The 13,845-nt window shown below is 42.8% G+C and overlaps 1 protein-coding gene across 1 annotated transcript; it reads right to left on the bottom strand.

Moving 5' to 3' along the window:
* Positions 1-4,608: 4,608 nt before the first annotated feature.
* Positions 4,609-13,241, bottom strand: LOC308336031 (uncharacterized protein; the record flags this gene model as incomplete). The annotated part of the gene is made up of 14 exons (XM_080793275.1): positions 4,609-4,850; positions 5,266-5,448; positions 5,716-6,156; positions 6,800-6,990; positions 8,192-8,259; positions 9,260-9,403; positions 9,526-9,665; positions 10,258-10,402; positions 10,589-10,728; positions 11,037-11,183; positions 11,824-11,974; positions 12,505-12,617; positions 12,928-13,059; positions 13,187-13,241. 14 exons carry the CDS (start codon positions 13,239-13,241, stop codon positions 4,609-4,611), a joined length of 2,292 nt encoding a protein of 763 aa, XP_080649401.1.
* Between the last annotated feature and the right edge of the window lie 604 nt (positions 13,242-13,845).

Below are 13,845 nucleotides of genomic sequence, written 5' to 3'. Positions count from 1 at the left end.
CTAATTCGCTTATTTCCATCGCTCACAATTATAAATTTTTTGTATATATCCTCTCTTCATAATGTAAATAATATCCCAAGCGGCACACTTTACTACTTATTTCGATGGAAATAAGCGTATTAGCACAACACCCCATAGCCCCATTCAATTCAATGCAATTCATTGAGGGCTTATGGTAGGGGAAATAGCCAATAAGGAGTTTTTGCACAAAAAAACACCTGGACCTCTTTGGTGGGGACGTAGCGACTACAAAGAAAGGTAAGAAAGCCTTCTAGCATGGAATTCTCCTTTAACTGGTGAATATACCGTCACTTTAATAGCGTAATTTTGTTTACCCGGACAGCGCTGGTTGGCATGGTATCAATACACTGTTAGACAGCGTGGATGAGTACATTTATTTCTTGATCGCCTCTTGTCTTGATTTAAACATGACGTCATGGGCCGCTATGCTCGTTAACAGGCTTGATAAGCCCAAAGCTTATTGATAATGAGTACTCGATAAGCCCAACGCTTATTGATAATGGGTACTCAATAAGACAACAGCGTATTGATAACTGGGTAAGCTTGCTATCGGGTATCTTTATCGAGCTCCATCCCTAATTGTTACATGCATGCAGTGTTGGAAACGTATTACTTAAAGTAGGCTAATAGTATTATCTTTTTCCAGTAACTACTAATATAATTAATTACTTTACATTTTGAGTAATAATAATAGTAATATGTTACTATTTTTTCCAAAAGTATTACTATTTTCACCAGCCTTGTATGGTGTTACTGTGGGGCTGAGTGTTTATTTATAATGGTAGACTGGGTTGGGATGGAGTTGCTTTGCAGGCTGCTGATACCGTCTAGATCTAGGGGCCGATTCACGATGCCGTTTACAAATAACAAATGATCCAAACTTTCCCACGCTAGTAGTCTGATTCAGTATTATTTTTGTCTGTGTGTTTTCTCCAGCCTGCTCGGATGCAGACACACATGATGGGAGAAAAGCTGTATGTCATTAGAATGCCTTGTTCTAGACTACTAAACCGCCCGGGGGAAATAACTGAGTAGAGTGACACTTTTGGGTACAAAAGATGGAATTTACTAGTGGCGAAAAAACAAAAATAAAGTAATACGTATAGCCTAACTAGTAAGTAACTACTAGTAATATGTAATATAGTTTTTGAGTAACTTTTCCAACACTGCATGATTCAAGTTAGTAACAACTAGTCGAATGCTCTTTGAAAGAGACATATTTATTGTTTTATACGCTTCATTGTATTTATGTTTATTAAGAGTTTTAAATGTTGTCGTCGTTCCATCGTTTAGGTGAGTGGCAGGTGGTGAACAGGTGTCTTTAATTAGAAGTTAGAAAGTTGTGAAAACTAGCACGGGGTTTGACACTATATAACGGTCAAAAGTAGCAGATCTACAAGCTCTAAAACTACACGTTCACGTCACTTTTCGAGCTTGTAGATCTGATGCTTTTGATGCTTTTCAATTTGAATCCTGAAAAGTAACAGTTTTGGACGTTCAACAGAGATGTTTTTTTATAGAACAAAGGGGAGATCCGGGCACACTTGATGTTAAAAGGAGGAAAACGTTATTAATGTTTCGACCTATACGGTATTCATCTGGGCAGAGATGTTTTTTTTATTTTATTTTTAGGCCTAAGGTTTAATAAAACTAGCGTTGCATTTAGTTTTGTATTTATACTGTATGAAGTAGCCTATGTTTGTAACCAAATGCTTGTTTTGAAAAGCAGGTGTTTTTGTATAAAGTTGAATAAAACATTTTTTTTTACAGCTCCGCTTTAACGCACGTCGATGCATGATGTCACCTCGGTGTCCATTTGTTTCTCTTCCAGCTGTCAATATTTAAAAACCTATAACGCCTTTTATGACATTCATTTACATATAGTATAATCTAACAACTCTTATGACATTTATATATGTATATATATATATAGTATTTTACAATTAATACGACAACGGATATGTACAGTAATGGGTATTTTATACCAGGGTGGGGAATGCATTTCCGTTGTTGCCAACTTACATCGTTCCCAAGTAGGCTGGTGATGATTTATGAAGACATCTAACTTACATCGTTCCCAAGTAGGCCGGTGATGAAGACATCTAACTTACATCGTTCCCAAGTAGGTCGGTGATGAAGACTTCTAACTTACATCGTCCCCAAGTAGGCCGGTGATGATTTATGAAGACATCTAACTTACGTCGTTCCCAAGTAGGCCGGTGATGATTTATGAAGACTTCTAACTTACATCGTCCCCAAGTAGGCCGGTGATGAAGACATCTAACTTACATCGTCCCCAAGTAGGCCGGTGATGAAGACCTCTAACTTACATCGTTCCCAAGTAGGCCGGTGATGAAGACATCTAACTTACATCGTTCCCAAGTAGGCCGGTGATGAAGACATCTAACTTACATCGTCCCCAAGTAGGCCGGTGATGAAGACCTCTAACTTACATCGTTCCCAAGTAGGCCGGTGATGAAGACATCTAACTTACATCGTCCCCAAGTAGGCCGTTGATGAAGACACCTAACTTACATCTTTCCCAAGTAGGCCGGTGATGATTTATGAAGACATCTAACTTACATCGTCCCCAAGTAGGCCGGTGATGAAGACATCTAACTTACATCGTTCTTAAGTAGGTCGGTGATGAAGACATCTAACTTACATCGTTCTTAAGTAGGCCGGTGATGAAGACATCTAACTTGCATCGTTCCCAAGTAGGTCGGTGATGAAGACATCTAACTTGTATCGTTCCCAAGTAGGCCGGTGATGATTTATGAAGACATCTAACTTACATCGTTCCCAAGTAGGCCGGTGATGAAGACATCTAACTTACATCGTTCCCAAGTAGGCCGGTGATGATGTATGAAGACATCTAACTTACATCGTTCCCAAGTAGGCCGGTGATGAAGACCTCTAAACTTACATCGTTCCCAAGTAGGCCGGTGATGAAGACATCTAACTTACATCGTTCCCAAGTAGGCCGGTGATGAAGACATCTAACTTACATCGTTCCCAAGTAGGTCGGTGATGAAGAAAGACATCTAACTTCCAGATGCAAAGTTGCTGTAGTGTAATTTGTAGAACACACACACAAACATACATGTATTTCACCAATTGTTATGCTCTGTACTTCACATTATTGTTGTCATTAAGACTATGCTCGAGAGAAGGTTTCTGAAGACCTGACATCTAACTTACATCGTTCCCAAGTAGGTCGGTGATGAAGAAAGACATCTAACTTCCAGATGCAAAGTTGCAAAGCTGCAACTAGCTCACGCTTGATGACGCCAACGACCATGTGAGTAACAGATATACAGTACAAATAAAGCGACAAATATGCCGTCATCTTTGCATATCCCTCGTGTGAACGCAACATTAGGAATGTAGCATGTTTAGGGTCAGCCTCAGGTCTTAAATAATTGCCAATGAACAGCTATGTGTGTCGCTGAAGTTTATAGGAAACAACATTTCTGGGTTTAACATGGGTATATAGTTTGACAGCCCGAAATGTTTACAGCCTCAGACAAGTTCCAGAGGTCGATTCAGAAGTCGTTCCACGTCTGAAAACAAACTTCATGGTAGGCTATATAGAATTAGAAACACTGTAGAAAGTTTCATGCTTTAATCATAAAATGCACAATACCTTCCATAATATGAGCTTAACCGTCCCACTACCATTTTCCTTGGCCAGAATATATAGGGCTGAAGTGGTTAACGTATGTTTTTCTAATCAAATGTCAAATAATTGTAAAGTAAAAAATAAAATGTTTTGCTCCTCTGAGATGTAGTGGAGTAGAAGTAAAAGTATTGGAAATTGTAAATACTTGAGTAAAGTACAAATACCTCAAGTGTACTTAACGGAAGGCTGGGACTACTTCTGTTACAATCATTTAATTGCCTTTGTCACTGGATTTCTCAGTTCTGGTCAATTGCATGAAATAATTGGCAGCTCTGCGAGAGACCGAACGTAACGTTTACACAACAGTAAGAAACATTGAAAAACCATAAACAAAACTGTAATTATCACCTCACCTGAATTTATATATAACTCCCTATATAGCTGCCAGATTCATATTTAGATCTTTAGTTAAAAAACTGCAATGGCATATATCATCAGTGTTGATCATCCCCCATTGGGATATAGAAAGCCCTGCCACAGGTTCAATGGAATGTCCACACACATGAATGTCCACGCATCGTCTTTATCTTAGTTCAATTTTTGCATGCGCCTTTCCAACTCCTCCAAACATACACCAAGACACCGTGAAAACTACACGAAGAAACAAAATTTGGTTCAGTTGTTGAATATACTCATTCTCATTGTGGCAAAGTCCACACCGGTGCATTCAAACATACACAGAAGTCTCTCGCACATCGCAGCAATTCCTCACTTTTGTCATCAATGTTTGTGTTTACACTGGACTAATATGAACAAACACTTAAAACTAGTCATAGGAAGCTGTAGCAAAACAATGTTTGTGTTTACAAAAGTTCTAAAGTTCTGCCCAAACCGGACCCTACCCCCTTTCATTCTCAAACCCACTGGCCAAGTTTGTCCCTTGGTGTGAATATGCAGGTGCACTTTCAGGTCACGTAACTCAGAGAAACTCTCTTTACAGATGAAAGATTAAAGACGATTTCTCTGGTGTGGACAAGCTGGCGTCTGTTCAGGTTTTCCGACTGTCTAATACTCTTGGCAAAGTGATTATACTGGGAATGTTTTTCTCCAGTGTGGGCAAGCTGGTGTCTGTTCCGGTCACTTGACCGACTGAAACTCTTGTCACAGTCATTACGAAGGTTTTTCTCCAGTGTGGACAAGCTGGTGTCTGTTCAGGGAGCTTGCCAGACGAAAACTCTTGTCACATTGAGTACACTGGAAAGGTTTTTCTCCGGTGTGGATAAGCTGGTGTGAATTCCGATTTTGTAACTGACTGAAACTCTTGTCACAATGTTTACATCTAAAAGGTTTTTCTCCAGTGTGGACAAGCTGGTGTCGCTTCAGGTGACCTGACGAAATGAAACCCTGGTCACAGTGAGTACACTGGAAAGGTTTGTCTGCAGCGTGGCCAAGCTGGTGTTTGTTCAGGTCATTTAACAGAGTAAATTTCTTGTCACAGTGAGTACACTGGAATGTTTTTTCTCCAGTGTGGACAAGCTGGTGTCTTCTCAGGGAGTCTACCATTTTAAATCTCTTTCCACAGTAAGTACACTGGAAAGGTTTTTCTGCAGTGTGGGCATTACGGTGTCTGTTCAGGCCGTGTAACAGACCAAATGTCTTGCCACATTGAGTACACTTGAAAGGCTTTTCTCCAGTGTGGACATGCTGGTGTGCCTCCAGGTGACTTGGCCGCTCGAAACACTTGTCACAGTGACTACACTGGAAAGGTCTTTTTCCAGTGTGGACAAGCTGGTGTTTCTTCAGGTCTTGTGAATGATTGAAACTCTGGTCACAGCGAGCACACTGGAAATTAGGTTTTTTTCCAGCGTGGACAAGCTGGTGTCGTCTCAGGGAGCTTGACAGATTAAATCTCATTCCACAGTAAGTACAGTGGAAAGGTTGTTGTGCAGTGTGGACAAGCCGGTGTCTGTTCAGGCCGCCTAACAGACTAAATGTCTTGTCACAGTGAGTACACTTGAAAGGTTTATCTCCAGTGTGGACCAACTGGTGTTTCTTCAGGTTTGTTGACTGACTGAAACTCAGGTCACAGCGAGTACACTTGAAAGGTTTTTCTCCAGTGTGGACATGCTGGTGTGCCTCCAGGTGACTTGGCCGATTGAAACACTTGTCACAGTGACTACACTGGAAAGGTTTTTCTCCGGTGTGGGAGAATTGCTGGTGTTGTTTCAGGTAGTGTGGCCGACTGAAAGACTTGTCACATTCACTACACTGGAAAGGTTTTTCTCCGGTGGGGACAAGCTGGTGGTCTGTGCCTCCTGATTTCTGCCTGGTTACAGAGCCATTGGTTGGCTGACAGGCTGCTGCTGAGGTGATGTGTTCACTCCTCAGTGTTTGGCAATAGACGTCGTTGTGGCTCCTCTTGATGTGTTTATTGAGGTAGCCCTGAGACGTGAAGGAATATGGACACGCGGAACAGGAGAAGAGCTCAGTCTGGGTAGAGCGGCGCAACCCTCCTGAGAGAGAGAGAGAGAGAGGAGATAAAATCAGTCAAAACTAGTCTAGATTCTAGACCACCTCAACCCCAACCCAGATTAATGCACAGGCCCGAAGCTACAGGCAGCACAAATGAACTACGCTCCCCCGCCCCATCCGGTGCCTGCCTCGTCACTTCTTCCATTTCCCCCCAAAATCGGGTGACATAATCTTCCATTATTACGTCACGCTGTCATATCTAAAGTCTCTCTAGAAGCGTTAATAATATATCCCAAACGGGATGCTTCCTCAAATCAGAAATGAAGACAGAACATATTGCCCTTTTGGTCAAAGTTATGAGCCACTTTAGTCGGCCCGTGAACAAGGAAGTGAATGGCTGTGTGCATGCGTGAAACACAAGGAGATCGCTGAAGGATTAAAAAAAATAAAGAATTACAGCGATCTCGTTTGATATCATTAAAGAAGACCTAAAGATGTGTATACACGTCCAAGGCCCCCCCCACGAGGGATTTAGAAAAGCAGCATTCGGTGCCGCGCTACGAGCTTGTAGATCTGCTATTTTTCCGCTGCTAAAGTATAACATAATGCTTGAAAACACCAAAAGGGTGTTCCCGCCCAGAATGGGTTTTTCAACAGGCAGATGGGACGGGTCGTATAGCCCACCTTTAGCAGTGCTCTTGTTGTTCCACAGCTCGTCAAAGACTATCCCCAGTTCCTTGGCGTACTCGTCCCCGTACCAGACCAGCAGCTCCTCTCCCCTGGCCACGGGACGGAAGCAGCAGTACCAGACACCTCCTCCATGCTGGAACGCTATCAGGTTCTGTTCCTTTTCATGACGAGCACAGTTCACGTACCTGACACGCACAACTTATAGTTAGTATTAGGGCTGTCAAAGTTAACGCACTATTAACTAGTTAACTCACAATCCCTTTTAACGGCACTATTTTTTTTGATGCGCGATTAACGCACTGTGAAGTTTAACAGAATGGTTGAGAGACGCATGCATGTGAATGCAGGCAGTCAGTGAGCCCCGCCTCTCTCCCCCCCTCTCACACACTTAGAAAACATGTTATTTTGATCAACATGGCCTGTTATCTCTCGTAATGGTACCATTGGCCAACATCAATACAGTTCTTTAGTTTGGGTCTGGAAGGCTAAATGTCATCAAATGGTGGTTCCGTGGCTCAAATGCAGAATGAACAATGGGCTATGATATGAAAAACCTTGAAAACCACTGATTTAAGGTATATTTAGAACGTATACAAAATATGCGATTAATCACAGTTAACTATGGACAATCATGCGATTAATCAGATTAAATATTTCAATTGATTGACAGCCCTAGTTAGTATAGATAGTATTCTAGTATATTACTGATATTTAAGTCTGTGTGCAGGAACTCTAGGGACGATCCCAATGCCACAATTTCTGTGTTGGCCGATAACCAGAGAATAATATAAAATAAACTATTTTATCTTGTGTTGTTAATAGCAGACTCCTTCCTCACTCATATGTGATATGTGCACTTGCAGTTTGGGGCAACTCGAAAGCAAAACTCCATATTCCCCAACATTTTATTTACCTGTCATAGTGTCAACCCCTTACACCCCTGTGTCGGATCTGTGGTTAGACTGGCATAGTGTCAACCCCTTCCTTACCCCTGTGTCAGATCTGTGGTTAGACTGGCATAGTGTCAACCCCTTACACCCCTGTGTCGGACCTGTGGTTAGACTGGCATAGTGTCAACCCCTTACACCCCTGTGTCGGATCTGTGGTTAGACTGGCATATTTGCCGATACCGATATGACCAAAAAGGGCCGATAACGTTACAGTATCTGGACATCTCTAGCAGGAACCTGTTGTTCCAGAGTGGAGGCGGTAGGTCTGTCTTTCTGTGGCTGGTACAAGCTCTACAAATATATGTGTAAAGTACAATCTAGAGGTCTGCACACTGCATTTACATAATATGTATAGATGTAAACAAATATTTTGTGGGAGAGAGAGCGGTGATCTCCAGTACAAGCGTTTGCAACCAGATATTTATGTCCTATATACCTCATCCAGTTGGACCAAGTCTCGTCCTTGGCATCAATGTAGTCGTAGTGGTCTTTCTCCCTGCGGATCTAAACAAAAAGAAAGACAGGATTTATGTTTAAGTAGCCTATACTGACATACACATCTCCTCCTGGCCTATGGCCACTTAAGTATACGTTATGCTGACCAGTACCACATGGCTCTAATACTAGCCATGTTTTGTATGGAGTAGAGGTTGCTGCCTTCAGGGAGGAGATATGGTGTTCCAGCAGACAATAAAGGTCAGACTGAAGAAGTCTTTTGTCCATCAGTCGACTTTGAGGCTTAATCAGGTTTTTGGCCAGGACTAGACTGAGCTGTGGACATTGCTCTGTGCCCTTATGTCTCTATGTATGTAACTGTATTTTTATTTCTGTGTTATGTCAAATGTGTGTATATGTGATGCATACAAGGCTGCTGGGCCGCAAGACAAATTTCAGTGCGAACTGACAATAAAGTACTATATCATATCATATCATATATCATGTCTAACCAGTCCACCCCCTACCAACACCTCCATGATTATCGCTCGACTGCCTTGAAAACGGGCGGAGGTTTGCCAACCGTGAATTGCATTGTTTGTTTGTTTAACTCCTGTTGGTGGTAGTGTGGCCGGTCCAATCGAGCAGTAATCATGGAGGTGTTGGTGGTGGTGAAAGAGTGCCTTTGAGAACACAGTGAAGAATAAAATGGAGATGGCTTGCTTGGGAAGTTGGGACCAATTGAAACGCCACCCCAAAGTGTTTGCATTGGCACGCCTGTATGGATCACTTTTGTGCGAGTAACAAATCCTCTCAAATCTCTGATTGGCAAACATGATATGATATGATATGATATAGTACTTTATTGTCAGTTCACACTGAAATTTGTCTTGTGACCCAGCAGCCATGTATGCAAGAACATACAGTATATACACACATTTCACATAACACAAAGAACAAGACAATTTACATACTGTATATAATATATACACATAGCCTCTAGGCCAACATTTCCACTTACACACACGCGCATGCACACACACACACACACACACACACACACACTCACCACCCAGGAGTATCCACTTTTTTCAGCTTCCTCTTTGACAGTCTTCACGCCCTCATACGGACCAAAGTGAGTTCCGGCAGGAAGCTTAGATTGTCCACAGTAAAATACTCCTAGACCGGCACCGCGAATGCGTGACTTTCTAATCTGAAAACGTACACACACACACACACACACACACACACACACACACACACAGATTTTAAGATATTGTTGTTAGACTGTATAATAGTTCATTGTTTCTAGTGAATGCACGCTATACAGTATACCTCAAATCCAGGAGGCAGAGTCTTCCTGGCTCGGTCAGCCTCTCCTTTTTCTACAGCTGGGTGGTCGTCGATGAATGTAGGAGCTCCGTGTTCCTCACATTCCTCTAAAAAGTACTCCTCGGGCTCAGACTGGTCAGAGACTGGACACACACACACACACACACACACACACACACACACACACACACACACACACACACACACACACACACACACACACACACACACACACACACACACACACACACAAGCACATAACATAATATTTAGTAAGTCACATTTGTATGATTGAAAGCGTAATCGGTAGAAACTAGAAAAGGTGCCCTTTTTAGTGGTCACGTAAAATATTCTAAAATTTTAGATAGGATTTTTTGATTTTCACGAGCTGTATGTCTGCCATAATCAACAAGATAAAAACAAAAAAAAGGTTTTAAATACTTTACTTTTTGCGCAATGAATTGAGAATATAATATATAAAAGTTTTACTTTTTTAATTATATTACAGGATAACATGAACTTTTGCAGAATGTACTATTTTTTTTGAGAAGGAGCAGTATATCGTTGTAATCTGTTGTCTCAAACAAACCATTCACCATATCACACTCCACACCCCCTTTGCTGACGACACAAATTAGCTCAGTGGAAAAATACTTCAGCACTTGTGCAGGAGACAACAGGACATTCACAGAGGAGCACCTGTTTAACTATAGCTGTAAATAAAACGGTACATACCTATCCTGTACAACTTCACTACGGCTTGCAGCGTTGCATCAAACAGTTCCTGGCCCATCCTCCCCCGCTGTTCCTCTGACCGTGCTAAATATGTCATGGAGGCCATCTCTCCTGACGGCGTGAGATCTCCTCCTGCTGTGGTGCTCTGTGGAAATCACCGACAGAAAATAATGTTTAGTTATCGTTCAGCAACCTGGATGATAGCAGCTTTCTGACATGCTGTGATGTGTCCATCATCACCATCGGAAATAGATGCTTTACACACACACACACACACACACACTCTGCATATTGTTCAGTGTTTCTAGTGAATGTGCACCATACAGTGTACCTCAAATCCAGGAGGCAGGGTCTCCTTGGCCCCGTCAGTCTCTCCTTTTTCTACAGCTGGGTGGTCGTCGATGAATGTAGGAGCTCCGTGTTCCTCACATTCCTCTAAAAAGTTCTCCTCAGGCTCAGACTGATCAGAGACTGGACACACACACACACACACACACACACACACACACACACACACACGCAATGGTAATGTTGCTAGTAGCACAGCCTGCGGCAGGGTGCATGCCTGCATGCAGATGCAGGGCTTGCTAACCTCGCGTCACCATATTTGGAATAAAAAAAACTGCGATTTTCGCTGAAAAGCTACACTTTTGCATGTCTGATCGCCATTCCAACTCACCGCATTACTAAACGTGTCTATAACTGCAGATGGCGGTGCATCGGAATGACACTGTCCCCCCATGAGGGGATCCAGCGTCCCCTAGTTAAAACCCACTCACCGAAGTCAAAGTCGTGGAAGTGCTGGGGTAGTCGTCTCTGTCTCTTCCCCCGTCCTGCTGCTGGAGGCTCTGGAGAAATGGTTCCGGCTCCTTCTGGAGAACTCATCTTCACCTGCAGGCTGGACTCCACAGACCGGTCTGGAGTCTCTGGAGTGTTGGAACAGAATAAGGACGTTGACATTGAAGATTACAACGCGTGCTGTGTTCGCTCCCTGCGTCGTACCACAGCGTCGATCGTGTTAGTCATGGACTAATTAATCAATTCACAAATGTCAAAAATCATTTATTAATGCTAATCTTTTTTTTTACCGCAGCTAAAGGGCGCAACTGCTCTGCGGCTCCGTATTGGACCGTTTACAGTGGCGCACACAACGCTCGCACACTCTTTCGCTCACTATTTAGTAAGTCACATTTGCATGTTCAAAAGCTTATTTAATAGAAGTGAAATGAATGCTATACATACAGGAAAAGGAAATATTACTGTATGCAATACTGGACACTGAGCTGGTATAAATGCAGTGGTATAGCTTCAACATCAACATACATGGTCTCTACTCTACAGTGACCAAACCTCTGCTGTATCAAATAAGTCATTTATCATATCACACGCCCGCCACATCCCCTTTGCTGACGACACGTACGTTGCCAGGCCATATTATCTCAGTGGGAAAATACTTCAGCACTTGTGCAGGTCAGGAGAACCGGGTTTGAATCCAAGGTACAACAGGACAGTCACAGAGGAGCACCTGTTTAACTATAGCTGTAAATAAAACGGCACATACTGTACCTATCCTGTACAACTTCACTACGGGTTGCAGCGTTGCATCAAACAGTCCAAGTCTCTGGTCCGTCCCCCGCTGTTCCTCTGACCGTGCTAAATATATTTTGGAGGCCGGCATCTCTCCTGACGGCGTGAGATCTCCTCCTCCTGTGGCGCTCTGTGGAAATAGAAAAGATTATTTAGTTATTTTAGTTATTAAACACCATCCTGATTATGCTGTGATGTGTCAAAACTGTCCACCATCTGACATAGACATGACACATGCACGCGCACACACACACACACACACACACACACGCCCCGATTCATCAAGCAATTTACACTCGCTACCGTATGCATGGAATTATTTCGGGGGAGTGGGGTGGGGGTTTGTGACTTTGTGCGTATTCTACGACCATTCTCAAGTCAAGTGACAGGCTGACTTATCACGGTCGGGATCAGAGCGTAAATGCATTTACGCACTTTATTTACACCTGGGTGTAGATTTCCTTTTTTAAATCTGGCCCATTGTGTGTTAGACTGCATATTATATAGGCCTACATTGTTTCTAGCGAATGTACGCCATAGGTTATACCCGGCTTAAATACAGGAGGCAGGGTCTTCTGGGCTCGGTCAGTCTCTCCTTTTTCTACACCTGGGTGGTCAGTCTCTCCTTTATGTGTGTGTGTGTAGGCCATATAGGTATACCTGAAATACAGGAGGCAGGGTCTTCCGGGCTCGGTCGGTCTCGGTCAGTCTCTCCTTTTCTACACCTGGGTGGCCCTCGATGAACTTAGAAGCTCCATGTACCCCACATTCCTCTAAAAAGTACAGCAGACTGGTCAGAGACTGGACACACACACACACACACACACATCATACTATTTAGTAAGTCACATGTGTATGTTTGCAAGCTTATGTAATAGAAATTAAGTTAATACTATAAAGGAAAACGGAACTATTACTGTAAGCAATACTGGACACTGAGAAGGTATAAATACAGTGGTATAGCTTCGACAACAACATCATACATGGTCTGCAGTGACCACACCTACTGCCCAATCACTGTATTATTGATAATCTGTTGTATCAAATATGCCATTTTACCAGATAACACGCCACACCCCCTACGTATCCTGTGCAACTTCACTACGGGTTGCAGCGTTGCGTCAAACAGTCCGTGTCCCTGGTCCATCTCCCGCTGGGCCCCTGACCGCGTGAAATATCTTTTGGAGGCCATCTTCTCTCCTGATGGTGTGAGATCTGTGGAAATCACCAACAGAAAAGAATGTTTACTTATCATTCAGCAACCTGGATGATAGCAGCATCCTGACATGCTGTCTCCAACATCATGACCATCGGACATAGATGCTTCACGCACGCCACGCACACGGGCGGGGGGTGTACAGTAAAGCCTGTGTAACATCCACGCAGACACAGAACATGTTCCAAACACTGAGGTAAACGTGTTGTTGGTTTAAATATAACGTGCCAAGGAAACAAAGCTCATCAATACCAGGTCCCGACCTACTGTTTAGTTTTAAAACTGTTTATTGTGCATCGAGGAGCGATGTGTGTATGTCGCCTCTGCTAAAAACAAAGTGAAGCCTTCCTTTTCCCCCCAAATAGGACATTTTTTGTAATCTTTTTTTTGTATCCCAATGCACATGCAATGTTGAAATTAGTCACTAATTTGTGCAGGACGTCATGTTCATCTTATCTTAATGCTGCATAGGCCTACAGTGTTTACTTTCTTCTTTCTAATAGAAACACATATGCCTATGCATTGAATCAATGTCATTGATTATACTTGCATGTTCTCTTCATTGACGTTTTTCAGTTTTGAAGTGTTGTTGGGTTCTTTGTGCACCCAGGGGTGGTCTGCGGTAGGTCCGCGGACCCGCGAGGGTTTTTTGACTGCCTATTGATGTAATTCCTGCATACGCCACTGATTAGCCAACTCCTGCATACGCTACTGGTTAGCGTGTTATTAACGTGATGTTTTAGTCTATTATACATTAGTATACTTACTTTAGCAGAGAAACAGCA

This window comes from Protomyctophum bolini (assembly GCF_963924005.1).
Source record: "Protomyctophum bolini genome assembly, chromosome: 21".
NCBI classification, from domain to species: domain Eukaryota; kingdom Metazoa; phylum Chordata; class Actinopteri; order Myctophiformes; family Myctophidae; genus Protomyctophum; species Protomyctophum bolini.
The sequence above is the reverse complement of the archived record's forward strand: the minus strand, read 5'-3'. Positions and strand labels throughout refer to the sequence as shown.